Here is a 19,078-nt window from a genome sequence, read left to right as displayed (position 1 = left end):
GCCGATGCGCCCCCATTAGAAACGGTCGGAACGGCCTCGGCGTTCCGACCGTTTCACATGTTTTTTTTTGGTGGGGGGGGGGGGGGGGTATTTAGTGTAAAACCCTTAAGTCGGGCTGCATAATGCTTTCTTATCTCCATTGGTATCTTTAATATTTCTGTATCTTTCACCTCGTCTGTACTTATCTCCATGTTGTAGGCTGTAATGACTGTCAGCCTAAGTGGGAGGAAACCCAGGTTTTGCACAAAGAGAAAGAAAATGGTAGGAGAGTTCTGCGGGAGACCATGCCTATTTCAACTTCTGGCGACTGTGTAAGTACACCGTCCTTGGCATGGGATAGTGTTATGGAGCGTTCTTAAGCCTTTATGGTATTGTTTTGTGGGTTTTTCAAGAACACTAAGGGTTGTGCTTCAGTTGCCAGTTATCGCATGTGGCTGGTCAGGCTCAAATGAAGTCGTCAGTGTGGGTAGTTGATGTGAGAGAAGGGGACAACATGTATCATTCTGATCTCACTGAGTGTCCGGCTTTCGGTGACCTAGTGGCGTCGAGGGGTTTCTTTTTTATGTGATGAGGGTCTTGACTTATATATAAAAGGGTTCGTCGTTCAAATAAACTACATCCTCCGTTTGAGACTTGTGGTTTTGTCAGTTTTTTTAATCGTTCCATGTGGCTGATTAATATGCAAGTTCTTCGCCAGCTCGCCTGTGTATTTAGCCTTTCTTATCTACATGTCCAGCTTCGGCTCCCCGAAGAGTGCACCGACTTGATCTGAACAGAATTAAAAAAAAAAACATAAGACGAGATCTACAACCGGCAGTGTTGATGTCGCAGCTATCATTCCCATCCTCATCTCGTTCACTTTACATTTGAAGTTGCTGGTGCACAGCTATATCAATGGCTCTCTTTCGCTGTTTTGTTCGAGCATTTACGATTCGACATAACCAGCAACTAAATCCAAATGAACGGTTTCGGTCTGTGAAAAGCTCCTCAACTTGTATCTGCTGAGGTCAGTCTTGTCCCCTAACAGCGCTGCTGCGATGAGCAATAGAGACGAGCTGTCGCCAGAATATCATAGCACATCTTTGCTGAAAACCTTCTGCGTCTGTGCAAGTAAGTTGAGCACACGTTTGTGACCAGGTGATGTTTCCTAAACTTAAAGGAGGAAATTCCTGGCGGCGCACAAGGCACGATTCCACGAAGATGTTTACCCGCGAATAACAAAAAATTCAAACAGTTAGACCTGAAACGAAAGTAAGACGGTCTAATCATGATGTAGAATACCCGAGACTGTGGTAAAAGCTGGAAAACTTGGTCGACCATGTTTCCCAGCTTTTACCACAGCCTCGGGTATTCTACATCATGATCAACATCCACCAGCTCGCATGCGCACTCACTGTTTTTTCATAAGACAAACTAAAAGTCGTATTCTGTCCATATGCTGTAATGAAATTATCTGCTGCCTATTAAACAAGAGCAAACAACTGAGGCTTTTCAGCTGATCTATCCTGCCTCGCGTGTGGTAAGTTGTGGCTCAATGTGCGTCAACATTTTGTCAAGCCGCTGATTCACAAGAAGTAATGCCAGATTCAGATACTAACTTCTTTCAGCATTAGGCTACTACCCAATTAATGCCCAAAGCATCCAAAGGATTGCTGTGAATTTGGTCATCGTCCAGTTACTAGGCTAGACACTGAATATTAGACAAGGATATTTATTGTTATATTCGTAGTTCAAACTTGAAATATGCTATGAAAGTCATCAGGGATTGTAAGACGCAAGGCGTTGTTTAAATATATACAAAATTATTTATTTCGGAGACATATCTGATGTTTGTGAAAGCCTCAACTGCGATTACAATATCTTAATTACTCCGTCTCAAATGAATAAAAATGAACTCAAGACAAACAGTATGCCCCTACGTGTACTTAACGAATTTTGTCGGTTTATTTGTAGCAGCAAAGGTGCAAAGCAGACATCTTTCCCTGAAGGAGGTACTTCCATACAAGTCTCTCTTTATATCTCTCTTAACCGACATCTTCCACCGCCCCTTCACCTCCAACAGCTTCCGACCCCCTGCCAATCAGCATCTTTGCAGTAAAGCCAACCTCAGCAAATACCCTATTCTTGATTCGAATCCGTGTATGTGTGTTTGATCGCTTCTATCGAAAATACAAGAAAAAAAATTTAGTAACGCGGGCTTAAGACATATATGCAATATGTTTCTAATACCAGGGATAAAACCATCTCCGCCACAATTCCCATTTTCCCCTCTCCCACTGCTATCCTGACGGCGGGCGCTTACATTAAACTTATTTGAACGGTGAAAAGTTGTTATCTGGGGCACCATGTTGTGCAGTAAATCTTTGTGTTCTTCAGCGCAATTTTCGAGAAAACCTTATAATTGCATCATTGTCACATTTTTGCTAGCAGTGTAACGTGGTGCACGTACAGTTTAATATTTCAGAGGAATTTTACCGGCTCCTCGAGATTTTTGTTTTGTTTTGTCATCGACCATTTTTCTGTTTCTTTCTTATATATTACAATACAAAGTACAGATGCTTTAGTGACATATTTTTATAGCATTGTACTTCGGTATTTAAAAACAAACAAGCATCTGTCCGCTGCCAAAAATGTCTCAAATCAGACTATTCTACGATTTAAGTATAGCCCACAATAAGATGCCTAAATCGCAGGTGTCGCTACGCTGACTCCCGACGAAATGCGGTAGCATTTACGCTTCATTTCGTGTCCGTTTAAGAAGCGTCAGATACCTCAAGCCGCACACGCGGCCGACCCAAGAGCCGTTTAACGTGCCGTGATTTTACGATGGAAACGGACGTGCAACACCGTGCGCACATCACTGCCGTTTACTGAGAAGGAAATCGAGCGAACTAACAGAGCGAAAGAGCACGACGGGGCTTACGCAAGACTCAAGAGGGAAAGAGGGCGCAACGAAGGGACGAATGGAACCAAAGAACACGGCGGGAATTCCGGCGCGGCGAAACCCATCCATACAAGTCCATTCCAGTTTGGACGAGTCGAGTCCAAACCAGGACCATTCAAACAAAAGGGGGTTGCGCGTAGCAGTGAACCAAAACATTTAAATAGATACGCATTCTGGAAGGCTTGATTCCACAGTATGCGTTCGACTTGGTGTAGTTCACACGGTTTCTTTGAGGTTAAAAAGTCGATTCAAGATTGTCAGAAAAAGGATCTAATTATTTTTTGATGCGCTAAATACAAAGTCGCTCATTATTAAGTTTATACAGCTCTTTGATGGTCACTAAGGGTCAAATCGCAATCAAAACCTGATAAACGGTCGACACAACTAACTTATAATTTTATCTTATTTAATACAAAGCATTTTATTAATTGGGTTTGGGTCTTTGGTACTTTTGACCTTTCTGCAAAGCTACGAAGGCGATCGCGAATATTAAAGTAAAAACCAGGGCTCGTTTGCTGCAAGCTCGTTAACTTTAACGGAGGCAGAAAGTTGACCGCATTTCCCTAAGAGGGGGAATATTAGGTCACGTCACTAGCAGAGCAGGAACGGCGGGGAAACTGGGCGGTTCACCTCCCAGCGAGAGTCGCTCGCTTTGGAACTAGTATGTCATAGTAACTACACTAGAGGGCACGTTTGTAAGCAATGAATGGTTCAGGAGGCTTTCGCTTTGCCTTGCATCCCTTAAATTGCAAAGTGTAAGCAATCATCTCGCACCATTTTTGTATCGTCTTTCGATTCTTACCATTCTTAAGCCTAAAGGAACGCGGAAATTGTCAATATGGCAACGGAATTGGGATCCCAGTGGATTGTCTCGACTCGATCGGCCGGACATTGATGACACGCAGAAGCAGACTGTGTGCCAAATTCCAAAGGAGCCGAAGTACATGATTTTCATTTTACGAAGAAGACCTTATGTGCAGCTCTTACATGCTGGACAGCCATGCATACTGTCGGTGTGCCGCCCGCCCTTCGCTGCTCACTTCTTCTACATTTTTTGTAGCAGTGAATTTCGTCGACCTCTTCGCACTGAGAAGGACATCTCAACGAGGCTTGTCCCAACTTCCAACTGCCAAACATTGAATATTTGCCAAACATGGGCGTGTTTTGGTTTACCTTACCCATTATTTGTAGCCCGAGAAACAGAAAGCTTTTCTCAAGCTCAAATGTATTCCGCGCTGCGTCACGAAATCCCGGCAGCGCGAGTACCCTGATCCCCCCTTTCCATAAAGATTTTCACAAAAGCCACTGATATTCGCCACAACCAGTAGGTGACGCGAGCTAGTAGTGCTGTGCCGTGACGTTCTGAATTCAGTTCACGATTGTGTAGATATTCCAAACCTGTCATCAGGGTGCTGTCTTTGTAAAGGGTTTCTATCCTTCCTCAATCCTTTTCCAACTACACAATCTCAACATGAACAATCTAGACGGTTCTCCATCCTTCTCGAACATTCTACTTCGAAAAAAAGGTAAAGGGCATTCAAGGAAGAAAGTCGAATCCGAGCCGTCTGCGTGTTAGCTCAGGGCGCTGCCTACTCAGATAAGTAAGCTTTTTTTTTTTCTTTATTACCTTTTTGTTTACATGAACAGCACATTCAGTCCCCAAGGATGCCAGAACCTTCAACAAGTCTTTGCCTGGCATGCATGGTTTAAAATGGTGTCAGGGTAACCGACCTGTCCAGTACTGGAGCAGATTCAAGTTGTTCGGTCAGCGTCCCATAAACCTCCTTAACAAGAATTACGCTTTCAATGATATATTCCCTTGCTTGACGAGGGTTCACATCCGCATGTCGAAGAGCTATCTTTTTTCTCGCTAGACTGTGAAGGCCCAAGAGCATTAACATGTCGTAAGGTACTATTTTTGCTTTCTATGGGGAGGAAACTAATACCACACGCTGTTATCGACAGGTCCTTCTTCAAGGTACGTTGCAGAATATCCCACAGCAAAACAGCATTCCAACACTCTAGGAACATATACTTTAGAGTTTCAGGTTCTCGACATAACAGGCAGTCCACCGACCACGGCAGAAAAAGGCCTTTCTCTTGAAGCCAAGGCTTTACGGGGAGTGTGCCACTATGTAACTGACAAACGAACGCCTTTAGAGATGGCGTTACCGGCATCCTCTTGAGTTTTGAGGAAATCTTTCCTTGGATCATCCCAGAATATAGAACGGTATACTGGTATTGGCATCAATGCATCAACAATATCTTTGCACAGACGCTTCCGTTCGACGACACTTAAATGCTCTAATGAGAAACGTACTTTTAAAAACTGAAATGCCCTAACCACTTCGAACAAAAAGCCTCGTACTCTTGTTCGTTGAAGGTTGTCAGTCGAAACGACATAGTCATGCAAAGCATCACCCAATCTGACTTCTAGTACGGCCCTAAGAAAATTATTATTTTGATCCTGTACAAAATAAATCGAGGAACAACCTGGCGTAGAAACAAATCAACAAGACCAAGCCAATCGGCTACGTGAACATTCGACAACATATTACAATGACTCAAGGTGGTCCCTTGAAGCGTAGTGTAATGATCTCGGCATGATTCCCATGAACGTCCCACCAGACTACTTTCACATTTTTTTCCTTGGCGTCGCGTTGTACGAACCTGTCCATCTCCTTGTCGAGATCAAAGGTATCTGGTTTTCCTTCTGTTAAGGGAAGCAACTGTTACACGGGGTTTCGTGATGCTGTAAATAAACAGTCTAAATTAATCTACACTCTTTCCTAACCAATATGTCATTAAATATTCAGCTCGCCGGCATTATTTGGTACATAATTACAGGCACCGCCCAAAGATAAAAAAACTCATCGGTATAAATTTTTTGCTTCGTGCATCGCCATGCTAAACATATTTTAACAATTTGAATCAATTCTTGATGAAATATTAACGTTGTAGTTCAGACGTGTTGAAATATGTTCATTGAAAAATAAGCCTAAATCAGACATATGCGTCTAAATATGTGGAGCTGCATTACCACACTTTGCATTTTACAACCATACGTTGCGTGGACTTCGAACCCGGTGGCATCGGCGTACAAAAAAGCACTTTAACGCTTCCGGTCTTGGAAAGGACCTAAAGTTTCGAACTATTTTCCAAGTCCAGTCCGTGCATTATTTATGTGAAATGGTCGCTTATAACACTGACACAATCATTTTAAGCTAAGGGTAGAGGAAGAATGCGTACACGATTTGAAATCATAGGCAAAACGGTAGTAGGCCAGGGTCGTAAGCAGTCTTAGGAAGTCGTAACGCGCTCAGTCACACTCAAACGGAAATGCCTGACGTATCTTTTTTTGACCATTCAGGACTCACAAATTCAAGCGCATGTCAAGGAACAGCTCTGTCATCCACATCTCTTATGCATTTTGTATTGCTGTATTGAATTTAGCGCACCTCTAAGGCCGTAATGTTTCGCTTTATCTTTCGTTAGCAAAACCTAACGGCCGCGTAGCCTGAAACAAGGCCTCTTATATTTAAAATATTCTCACTGTATGTGAATTTAAAATTATGTAATAGGATATAACTATTATATATACTTAACCGCTCCAAGATAAGAAATCAGCAAAAATATAAAATATATGACTGCAGGAAAAGGCAGCGAAGTACCTGAAACGTAACTTCCTAAATGCAATGTCAACAAGAATGCTTTCAAACAATTTGATTTAATTTAACGTATGAAACGTCAGCTGTGTGTGCTGCAGAATGAAATAAAAGATATCTAATATAAAGTGGTCAACATCTGTTTGATCTTCAGTTTCTGTTAACCCTTTCGCGTCAATCCGTCTTCATAAAAATACAGATAAAAATACCAGGTTTGGTTCAGGAATATAAGAAATAAGACAATTTTCAAGAACAATAATAATTTATATTACTGGTTGCCCCATCGTGATATGTTGTACCTGGGGAATTTTTGGCTTTTATTTCATTTTTTATTACAGAATTTTAAAGCAGTTTTTGTTGCCAACTAGGCAAGCATACATGGTGCATTTTCCGCAATACACATTCCCGTCAGACAAAAAAAAATATTAGCTCTGAATTTTTTTTAGCAAGACTTCGATTTTGTTTCGTATTCTCCATCCAGGCAGTGAAAAAACCAAGAAAGCGTGGAACTTAATTTTTTGCCACGAAAGGCGGCGGCTTAAAAAGAATTAAAACAAACAAGTAATTCAGAAAGATAAGAAGCTACTCAAAGATGTGTAAGCACGCTAACAACCTGTAATTCACAAATGTTTCACTAAATCATCACGAATCTACAAAATGCATCTGTTTTGAATGTGCACACTGTGTATCATAATAGAATAACACGGATAAGTCTCGAGCATAATCCTCCGAAGAAGCAGTGACGCGAATTACCAATGTTGCTTCACAGCAACAACAGTTCATAATTCACGTGGGAGTTAGCCAGACATGAAATATTACTATCTATGCTAATGCGCCATTGTCCATATATTTCGAGATAACTTTCAGATCAATTTTAATAAACGAACAATGCTGGGCGTGATATTTATAATCGTGTCCACATTGGTGGCGCCTTTAAATACATATGACTGTCAACCCATACAAAACGTTGTGTATGTTTGGAAGAAGACGCAGGTCGCAATCTACGTTGCTGTGGGTGAAACACCTTAAGTTGCTTTAGAGATACAATGGGCATTTCTGTTTGAAAGCGACCTTTTGATAGAAAAAAAATTTAGTTTGCAATGTTCCTCCTCGGTAAAATGGACATGAAAGGGTTAATTCTCGTTTTATTTTGAGCTCAAAGCTAGATGTAAAAGGTAAGAGTTTGGGGTACTCACCGGCGTGCTGATGGACCTGAAATCAAGAAATATGAATACATTTTGGTGAGCGCAACGTCTCTAGTTAGGATAACCACAGTAAGTTTCTTGATATTTAGCTTGAATGGAAAAGCGCTCCTATGAATCCGTTTTGCACATCTTGAACATAAGAACTTCGAATGGCATTTATTTAAACGCAACCACGAGCGAATTTGTTCGCAATTCATGTCCGCGAGTTTTAGTCGGCTGGATGTGGTTCGCCGATTTTTCAGCTGCATTCTCTAAGAAGGACCTTTTAGTTGTTGTATGGCATATGAGGGGGGACGTAAAAGTGACCGGTATAAATATCTGAAGGTCGCGCCATTCGTAGTCCCGACTTCCGCCGCTAGGAGCGCCTAATTGCACCGATTTTGAGACACTTTGCAGACAGGCGTCGTCTGCTAAAGTTGTAGCGGCATGTTGTGAACTTTTTCTCTAGGCGCCTCAAAATCATTACTCGTGTTTTTGCAATGTCTAATTTGAAGGAACAGTGTGTGGCCGTAAATTACTGTTTTGTTTTTGTGAAGCCGGTGGCGAAAACTCTTGATATGTTTCAGACAGCATACAGGGAAAATGCAATACAGAAATCTCAGCTCTACGAGGGATTTCCTCGCTTCAAGGGAGTTGAACTATTGATCGACGGCCAACCTAGTTCCCAAGAGACTTCAAGAATGGTTCGCTGCGAGTTTGTTCCTGCATGTAAAACTATTAATCAGGTGTTTTACCAGGGAGATTTGCGACGCATGCGCAACTCTGAGAAGCATAAATGCCCCAATTTCTGGAAAAGGTTTGAGTGGTGGTTCCATCACGACAATACCCAGAAAAAGCACTGCCCTGACACTGCAACAATTTTTCAACAAAAATGGCTTTAAATAATCCGCCCCCCCCCCCCCCGGGCTTGTTCACCGGACCTCGCCGCGGTTGACTTTTTTCTGTTCACCCGTTTAAAAAGTCTGGAACTGTGAAACCTTTTGTGAATCTTAAAGGTTTTTCTGATCAGATATTGCAAAAGACGGAGAATGAATTTGAAATCCTCTGGTGAAAAAAAGCCTACAACATGCATTTGTTTCCAAATTTTCGTGTTTTTGACCAGCAATCCTACACTCAAGAGGTGATCCTCCAGTGGGTTCCAAATCACTCAGGCGTTTATGGGAATGAGGCAGCCCACTCCATGGCCTGTTACACATTACAAGGACACCCTTGTGCTGGAGTGAGTTGGAATGACCCGCAAGAGGATCTAATTTCAGAACGGCCTGAGCGACGTGAAGCCCTGAATTACTTGCATGAGTGTCAGAATCCTTTCATCCTTATCTAGGTTAGAAGGTACCTTATGTCGCTAAGCTAAACCTCTTCCCCTTTTACCCACCTGCTTCCCTGTTAAAGATTACTCCTTGGGCACCCCAATGGTCCCCTCTGCGGTGACTTTCCAAATACCCCTAACGTCCTCTTGAACTACCACTCCAGCCTCTCCTCCCACCCATCATCAGCGCTCCGTGACACTGTTAAAGTGGCTCGTTCCCTCGGCGTCCCTATTTTTCCCCTTCCAGCGGGCCCCGATCACTCACGACCAGACAACACTTAAGAGCCCCGAGTGACGAAGGCCATCATGCCCCCTCTTTGCCCCGGACTGAACGTCACTTTCACAATAAAGTTGGAACACAAACATGCCGCAAGAACTTTGTCAAACGACGTCAGTCGGAAACTTAGTCGGAAGGGGTGTTGCAAAGACTGTCAGCGGTGGTAGGTGGTAATACGATCTGCCCGTCTCCCAGAAATTCATTCTGGTTACTTATGGGTCCCCCCCGCATATGTTTTTTTTTAACTGAACCGTTGTAACTGAAAAATAAAATGAGTGGTAATTTTTTACAAAAATTTACATAAAACGTTTAGGGGTAATAAGCTTGTAACACCAAAAAATATGATAAAAACAGCTCATAATATGCAATCCTACAAGTTTGAAATCAAACCGTTTTCCGCCTTTCAGGATACCGACTAAGTACCACCGGGAACAAGTTTATGCGGCATTGCATTAAAGCCTAAACCCGTGCATTCTTATTTGTTAACTTTTTAGAATTGGAGAAAAGTCTAGCGGACAGCTGGAACCAACGGTAGTTCAATCAGAACAAAGATGTCGAACTGTTCATCGCTTCGGTTCAGGTGCGGTATTTTTGTTTTTTGATCCGCTTTGGGTTGGTTCAGTCACGCATTAAAAAATATTTGTTTAGTTACCATCCTCTACTCTAAACGTTGACCTGTTCACATTAATTTATATATCTACCTAGACTGTTGCCCACGCATTTTCTGCAGCTTTTGCTGAGCACCCACTAATTTCAGTAGTGAGACAAAAAGTCGAGGTGTAATATTTTTAGAACAAAACGAAAACGTCTTAAGGCCCGTTCACACTCTTGCGACTGCTTGCGACCTCTTAAACCTGGGTTCCTTAAAACTTCTTAAGCCAGAGAACACACTGGCGCCATCTATTGGGAAGCAGTGTAAACTCGGCGGTCCGGCATATTTTTTTTTTATTTCTCGCGCAATATCCTTTCTTTTTTGGCTCGAAAAGCTTTTGTCAATGTTATAAACGAGCCTTTTTATGGGTATTACGCACATTTGACCTCGGAAATCCCGCAAAACCTTCGCTTTTGTGAAATGCAGTTCTAGGGTCACCGCATAGATGGCGCCACAATGTCAGTGTGTTCCCTCATTCCAGAAACATTTAAGAAGTTGTAAGAGAAATCGTCTCTCTCAGTCGTACTCGGTCGCAAGAGTGTGAACGGGCCTTTAGAATAAGAGATGTATCATAGTTTGATCCATTTACAGTCAAACCCGCTTATAACAAACAGCAGGAAACGCTACGATCAGTTCGATACAGCAGATAGTTCGATATAGCAAAAAATATTTACAACGAACTTCCACGATGCGTTCGTTGTAATGCGAGAGCCTTCCTCTTTCTTCATCATCTCTTCAATTCCGCCTTGTAAAAACGTGCTAAAAGCTTTTTTTTAGCTTATCTTTCCTTCTAAATCTATTCTCATCGTGAGCAAACGCTTCTAAATGAAAAGTTTTTCTTTTTTTTTTCCGTGCGTGCAGTGTGAATTTTTTTTACCTTTCCTTCTTAATCGCTTCTTTTCGCTCAATTTTGTTCGCAACTTGAGCTTTTGGAATTTTCTTTCTTTCCTACTTCTTTTTTGGGAAAAGGGACAGGCTAGAAGACGATAGTCTGCGCGTTTTTGGAAGCCTTCCCGGGGGGAAAAGTTAGATATAGCCAATATGTTGTTCGTTATAAGTCATACTTTGTACATGCATTTATATTTAAATTTTCCGTGAGTTTGATATGGACAATAATTCGCTATACGTGGGTTCGTTCTAAACGGGTTTCACTGAATGTGAACCTAGCTGGATCATCGCTCATTCCTCTCACAATGCTACTATGGGCGCCAGAGCTGCTCATGTTTCTGTAATGGAGTGTATAAGATTTTACTGCCTCTAAGATAAATGTTTTGGTAGCATACATCGGTATGTTTTATTATCAAAATTAGTGTGTTACTTGAATAAATATAAAATGTACATCAGATGCGACAAGATGTCAAGTCACCTTATAATATTAGCTTTCGGTCTGCACCAGGGGCGAATCCAGACCTCCATTTTAGGGGGGGCGGTTCCTCAGTGTAAAACGGCGGGGGGGGGGGGTTATATTTTTTGTGGAGTTATCGTTTTTACTAAACTCTGATAACATAGTATAGATCTTGAGAGCTTTTGTATCGGTTTACCTGTCGGGGCCAGATGTCGAGGCTATCTTGGGTTTCAGACCCACACTACGTGAGCAGTCGATTTAGGGCAGCTTAAAGACATTGCCTTGACAGACATTCTGGTTGGAGCTAGTGCTCAACTGCTGCGGCAACGGGAAGAGCGGCTTAAATAAATGTAGCGAGTACGTTGCAAACAAGCGATAAAAATGGCCCGGCGGCTTCGACGCTGCTCGCGGCGTCAAAACACTGCTGACGCAGCGAGCGAAACGAACGCTGCCAGGCGTCGGTTGTTCGCCGTATATTTGGAATGTCCAGAGCCCAACACATGCGGCATTGCCAACCCAAACTCGTGTTTTCACGTGTTCTGGATGCAACTCGAGAGAACGAAAGCGAATAATTGTTGAATATGTTTGAAAGCATGTTGCACTTCGGCAACTATAACTTTTAAACTTAGACAAGACCTTAAACCAGCAATGGATCCTTCCAAATTATATTCAATTGTACTTCGTCTGGATATTTTCTGTATGAAAGGAACACTTACTTGTTTCTGGGTAGTTAGCTCATTCGCCAGGGTCGAGAGGACAGGTGCAGAGATATGATGGGGCAGAGTGGTTGTCCGGTCGGCGAATCTCAATTGGGCTAAAGGCCGATCACAACTGCAGTATGGATGTTTGGGAGTCACTGTTCACTCGAACGGGCACAGGCACTGTCTATTTAATTTATGTATAGTCGCATCTTTGAAAAGGCTCGTTTTCCCCAAGTACCTAGGTAGGGAATTCGAAGCCGCAGTTGCAAACCAGCAAGCTCCGCCTCTGTTCCGTTCGACACACACATAATCTCTCCGGCAAACCCGCGCGACAGCTTTGCCGCCAATCCACAGAAGCCGCGTTTAACTCGAAAAGTAAAGACGGCGCCAAGGGGAGACAAGGGGTAGCGGGCGCCTTTCCTGAAATATGTCCCGCCACCCTAAGTTGAAACGGCATTGTATACAAATAAATGCCTACGGCGTCGGCTTGAGGACCGCGTGTAAGCAGCCTCCAGCTTTTAGAGTGCTCGTACCGTTTATCTTTATTTTATTAGCTTCCCGCCACGAGAAGTCGTACCGCAGGCAGTATGAAGCACACTAGAGGAAATATCTCCCCCTTCTGGCGCCCGTCGGCTTCTTTCTGTACTCCACGGTGCGGCGCTGATCCTCAGTGAGGGATGGAGGCGAGGACGAAAGCGGGCTTATGTTTAAGCCAAGGTCGTGGGGAAGTCCGGAGCGTCTTCAGGAGAAGCCCAGTCCCAGACTACACTGTACCCAGAGCATTTGCTTCCTCTCTCAGTTGAGAAGAAAAGCGATTGGCCACCTGGTTGTACAAGCTGCATCCCCCCCTAGAACGTCTCCTCCTGGTACGTCCCCTCCGCACTTCCCTTGGCAATGAGCACACCATGCCAATAAGATACCTTTAGTGAGCCCGTGGGCGACAGCATCTCAAAGCAAGCCAAAAAAGACATGCCAAAAGACAAGCCCAGAACCATGAAGAAACCATCAAACAAAAGTGATGAAAAGGCGGTTGCTAGAGAGGAAGGATAATCCGTTGTGTATAGGATTCTACCCTTGGAAAGGCTGCTTGGCGTCTGCGTTTAGGAGCTTTCAGGGCACACATTTTTCGCAGACAACCTCCAAAGAGAGAGAGAAAGGGGACTAGATATGTTGAAGGTATTTTCCCCCTCTGCTCGACGTGCTGGCCTTGTTTGGAAGTGTGCCTGCAGTCGAGGACCCTGATATTTGGTGCGCCTCCCCACTGTCTCTCTACTTCGAAACTCCTAGCGCCGTCCCTGTCGGGAGGACGTACCGTGACCTTGGCGGAGATAAACTCCACTTTGAAAGCGCCCAGCAGGCACGTCCACCCACCGCTGTTTTAATATTTTGTCCCTCGCGTCGATTGCTTACGTCTTTCTTCGAGCTGACAAAGAACCCCGGGGGGGGGGGGGGGGGGTGTTGCCTGGCGAGGCATTTGGGGGGGGGGGGGGGGGCGATCGCCCCCACCGCCCCCCCCCCCTTGGATTCGCCACTGGTCTGCACAGAACTACTTTAACTGAAGTCATTCAGTTGCAACAGATCTCGTGTATCTGTTTGCTGCTGCTGCTTTCAGAAATAACGCCTGAATTACCCAACATAACAAGAACAAGTTCACTTTATGGTAATGTAGAAATTCAAACAAACCCGATTACAATTCCAGAGCAAACTTTTTCATATACTGTGGAATATAACATTATAATTATGATTTATACGGTCTTTTTTTTTTCTTTCACTGGCTAGAATTTACCAGGTTCGATTAGCCCGCCTTTGAGTCAAGCATAGAATATTTAAAAGTGGCATTAAAAGCCTAATCACGCTGTACGAATGCTTCTTGGAACTATTGAGTTACACGGTCACGAATCTATTCAAATGCCTTGCTACAAAATACTCGAGACTAAGAAGAAAGCGCGCGTTTTATGCACGTTAAATGGGCCAAAAAGAGACAAAAGTCATCATGGATTCCAATGTCTGATGTATTGATGTTTCCGTCCTAGGTGTTGGTGGAAAGTGCAAGAAAGAAAGAAGCAGAAATAGCTAGTGACGAAATGCCACGCGGTACGAGAAGTGAAAAAGACAACGAAGCACTCTCGGTGACCCAGACAATTCAGTGGAAGGACTTAGTATCGGGTGCTGAAGGGAAATACGCGCAGCGTCAAGAGGAGTGAAGGGTGTGACGTAAACTGTTTCCATTCAAACCCTGCCCTAGGCACCACCTGAACTAAAAAAACAACTCACCCCAGGCACTGAAAGATTAAGGGTCATCCTGTCCAGTAGGAACTACCCGAAGTAAGAACACCACCCACCTTGTATCGCTACCGCCCTTAAACGTGTTTCGCAGAATGACCAAACATGCAGTTAATTATATTATATTGTCTACTATGTTCCCCTTCTCTTTCTTCGGGGATCATTGTTTAGTAGCGACAAAACAAAACAAAGAATAGCTCATTCGCCTCTTGGTATAGATAGCTATAGATGTACGCCACCGTTCCAGGCCAAATCGCCGACGCCACGTTGTGATCCACATAAGCGCAAAAATTATTTATTTGTTGAAGTAGTCTTTACTTGTCTACACGTCACTGCCGCTTATTTAAATACAATGCGCTGCTCACTCCCCCTCCTCCCGCTACCCTGAAAAACAAGGCGGCTCACATTTCATTATACCGAACTGTTCTCTCGTGAGCCGCTAACCGCCACATCTAATAGGGAATTCGTTCCGGTTGAGGTTGAATACCAAATGTTTATTTAAAGCTTCGGTTTAGCCCCAGATTGTTCAAAAATAATATTTTTGATTTTCTGTTCGGCTTGGGTACGGTTCGGTTAGACAGCCCGCTCGGAACGAAATCGGGAAGTGATGCTAACAAGCACGCAAGGTCACATGAACGACGCAACAGGTTTTACGCGAGATCAAGATTGCGGAGGGTTCCAGCATAAAACCTTACATGAGTTCTGAATAAAAACGCGGGAATGAGGTACCACATAGGTGGCTGCTGAGACCCAAGTAGCTAGAAAGGCACACTCACCAGCACGAGCAGAAGTGCTACAGCGAAAAGGCAGGAAACGGGCGAGGCCATGCCTGGGACTCTAGAAATGTCTGTTCTACACCTTGATGCGGTATGCGCGTTTTATATGCTCTGAATCTCACGTGTCAATCACCCGCTCGTCATCGACGTGCTGTACCTCTTGAGAAAGGAACGATAAAAAATGGCGTGATTCGGCATTGGACAAAGTATTGCACCATAGATTGTCTTCTTTCTTTCACGGAACTTCCGCAAAGATATTGTGATCGCTTCTCGGCGGCAATCAACCACTCTGGCTGGATTCCTTGAAAGAAGGGTCAGGCTGATTCATTGTGCGCATGTCCGGATAAGATTGATTGACAAAAAAAGTAGCGGAAAATTAAAAAAATAGTAATCTTTGTAGAAAACCAGTCCTAAAAGAGTTTGTGTTTAATAAAATCAAAAGAACGTTAAAAATGGGTTATCAAATTAATACAATTCTTTAATATAATAATAGTTCTAGCTTCTGGTACGTTCTTTTAAAACTCACATAGTTTTTTTAACACTGGATTTTAGGTCGAGACAGTCGAGATTAGGGATGCCGCGAACTTATTTTCGAACCCAAGGTTAGATGATCGCATTAAGTGGTCTAAAAGTTCGATAGATTTCGAATTTTAGAACTTGCTAAACTAAGAAGTTCGACGCTTTTCGAAATTTCGACCTTATTACGCTGCAAAATTAGACGAGTGTCGAACTTTCGACTTGATACATTAAACAGTTCGATAATTTTCGAACTTTCGACCCTCTTGCACTAAAAGGTTCGAAGCTTTTCGAACTTTCGAACTTCCCGGGCTTAGATAATTTTTGAACTTTCGAACTTATTGATCTAAAGAATTTGAAAATTGTTGAACTTTCGATTCCTGAAAAATCAAACATTCGACGATCTTAGAACTTTTAGGGTAAAAGTTCGAAGTTCGTCGAACTTCGAAAGATCGGTGGGCGGTTTCATTTGGATTCAAACAATAAGTTACATTCGCAATTTTTTTTTTTTTTTGCATTTTTACAGCGGGTGGCCCATTCCTTGCGAAAGACAATGCCGTTTATTTCAATCATCTGTCATGCTTGGTTTTAAAGAAATAGATTCCCGAAGGAGCGAAGAAGGACGACGGTTTTTTGACCATTGTCGTTTGTGCCATATTTGAAGCACGCTTTAGCCGAAGCTATTTATGGTGGAGATGTGTCGTCTTAAAGGGGCCCTGCAATCATAATTAAGCGTCTACCTTTTTTGCAGTCTCCTCGTCTCTTGGGGTTCGGGCAAGCCAGCGGGCACGGAGAGAGTAACTAAATATCCGTGCGTCATATTTTAACCGGACGACGCGGAACCTCCTCCACCGACGAGGGCGAGCCGCGGTACCGAAACCGCGCAAAATGTGACGTCTTTGGTCCTGGGCTTACTACTCGTCAGAGCCGCTGAAAGCTTCTTTTTGGTCGAAATACAAAATATAAGTGGCGCGAAACGTTTCAATTATTTATAAAAGTAGTTTTTGTTCAGTATTTTCAATCAGAAAAAAACCAATGCAGTTTATAAAGTACAGAAACAAGAAATGACCCGTCGACATACCCGCCACCAAGCGGTGGAAAATGCGGCGCATACTAGAAAGGAGCAGTGGGATCAGCCGCCGACACGGAAAGGTCCCGGATGTACGCGGCGGAGCTGCGGTCGTATGGACAAGAGGATCAGTCCGGCTCCGAGCGTTCCGAAGGCTTTTGGCGAGAGGCTTTGTCTTGCGGTTGGCCATTTCGCGGTATGGCAGCGCCAAGTGGCTCCCATTCTGAACTGATCTTTACCCCGTGAACATGATTGTTATCCTGAGACTGGGGCAGAAAAAAGAACACAACAGAAGGTAATAAAAGAGGAGGCAACGTTACTACCTTCTGTTGTGTTCTCTTTTCTGCCCCAGTCTCAGGTTTACAATCATGTTCAACTTACACCAGCTCGCCTGCACTCTGACTATTTTTTCTTTACCCCGTGTTTGTTTTCGTTTGTGGCCAATGAAGTATCATGCCGACTTAGTGTTTAATCGCGCAGCAAATGCAATGAAAGCCGATTTGGCTGCCCGCTGCATACAGCCCATCGAGAATATGCTTTAGTGGCGCCCTCTCGCGCCGTCGACACGGAGTGCGTCAGCCGTGAGCGCTCGATGAGCTCACTGCCCCTCCTCTAGTTCATGGTCACTCAAGCAACCAAGGACGTCATGAGGGAGTTTGATTTTCGCTTGTTTCGTAATTCAAAGTTGCCTTTAACTTTTAAAATAAAGCGGACTTCGAGAAAAGGAAAGTTTCACTAAGTTACTAAGATCAGTGCGCCCATGTTCGGTGCAAACTAAAAAACAATAAAAAAGTCCTTGCAGCGCCCCTTTCAGATATGATTAGCCTGTACAAATTTTGGTAGGAGAAACTTGTTTCATAGTTCTGGGCCTCTGATTATGCAAGTATACAACACTTCCGGTGGGTTCCTGATAGTTTTGTTTTTTCTTCAGATTTTTATTTTTGAATTAATTGTTTTGTTTATTTATTTATTATTTTTTACAAATGAGACAGTTATTTAGGTCGAAAAGACATAGCTTCGAACTTCCGAACCACCCAGGATGTGACGAGTCGTGTGTTCTAACAACGAGTTTCTAACAATGACCATCTACGGGATCTCTTATGCAGTGAAGAGCAACAGTAGCTGCATATGCATAAATAATTTCAGATTAAAATAAGCACGACCATACCCTTTTTCCCTGTATTGTTTTTCTTTAATAGTCCGAAATATCTGGGGGGGGGGGAGAGAGACTGAAGCCCCCCCGCCCCCCCCCCCCCCCGTTTGTCCCCTTTCGACGCCACTGGTATAATAAAACGCTCCTCGATCTCAAGTTGTGTCAGCTACTTCTCAGTGTTTCTTTCGTCCGGGAAAATAAACCTCCAAAGCAATTACAAATTAAAAAAAATGTCAAGGTGCAGGAGAGCTGGTGTATGTTGATCATAATGCAAAATCATGAGACTGGGAATGGACTTCGCAAGAAATAGCGTCAGAAGAAAAGAAAAAGGGACAGGACAACGTCTCAAATTCAGCTGAGTTGAGTTTGAGAAATTGTCCTTAGCTAAATGTTCAGCTGAGTTGAATTTGGGATGTTGTCCTGAGCTGAATTTGTGACAATGTCCTGTCCCCTTTTTTCTGCCTTCCACTTTTTCTTTCAAATTTCATTCCCAGTCTCAGGATTTTGCATCATGTACAAAACAAACTTACTATATACCAGCGTCACTCGGGCGGCGTTAAATCGGATTATTACCAGCCTGCCAGGGGGTAGGGAGGCAGTTTGCCAGATCGCTTCAAGGTTTTTCTGAGCCGCAACCACCTGCCTGCCCCTGGCCGCTTCGAACTGAATGAGTATCTTTGAACAGTGCGTTCGTGTGATCACTACTTCGTGATGAACGTTAATGACTCCCTCGGGCTGGCGGTCACAATTACTTTTCTATGGTCACACGTCAATCTGCACTGGCAAATATTCAAGCACATCCGAGACACTCGTCGTCTCATTTAATTCCCTGACCCGACTTCGCGGTGTCTAAATATCACACCCGAACTTTTCGAAACTGGATTTCGTGAAAACCAGCAAGGCGTGAAAACGTTATTTGAAACTGAAACTGTGGCGGAACATGAAAACCGGACTTCGAACTTTGCGCACTTGGACTTAAAAGAAATTCGAAATCTTCAAAGCTTTTTTTTTCGAATTTAGCCCTAAAAGAGAATCGAAACCTTCTACCTTTTCGAACTTTAAGTAGAAAGAAATTCGAAATCTTCGAATTGATCGAACTTTATGTCTATTAGAAATCGAAACGTCCGAATTTTTCGAATTTCAGATCCCCGAAAATTCGAAAAATTCGATTCTCTCGATTTTC

At 43.4% G+C, this 19,078-nt stretch overlaps 1 protein-coding gene across 1 annotated transcript in view; it reads right to left on the bottom strand.

Moving 5' to 3' along the window:
- LOC120840578 overlaps window positions 1-19,078 on the bottom strand; it is a 58,327-nt gene that overhangs the window by 36,256 nt on the left and 2,993 nt on the right. Inside the window, exons 2-3 of the mRNA XM_040211152.1 lie at window positions 15,158-15,210; window positions 7,806-7,821 (exon numbers count right to left, since the gene is read on the bottom strand). Coding sequence (XP_040067086.1) covers window positions 7,806-7,821; window positions 15,158-15,210 — 69 coding nt within the window. The remainder of the gene's footprint in view (window positions 1-7,805; window positions 7,822-15,157; window positions 15,211-19,078) is intronic.

The sequence above is a fragment of the Ixodes scapularis genome, unplaced genomic scaffold (assembly GCF_016920785.2).
Source record: "Ixodes scapularis isolate PalLabHiFi unplaced genomic scaffold, ASM1692078v2 PGA_scaffold3__209_contigs__length_174095766, whole genome shotgun sequence".
In the NCBI taxonomy this organism is placed as follows: Eukaryota; Metazoa; Arthropoda; class Arachnida; order Ixodida; family Ixodidae; genus Ixodes; species Ixodes scapularis.
This window is presented reverse-complemented; position numbering and strand designations above follow the sequence as displayed.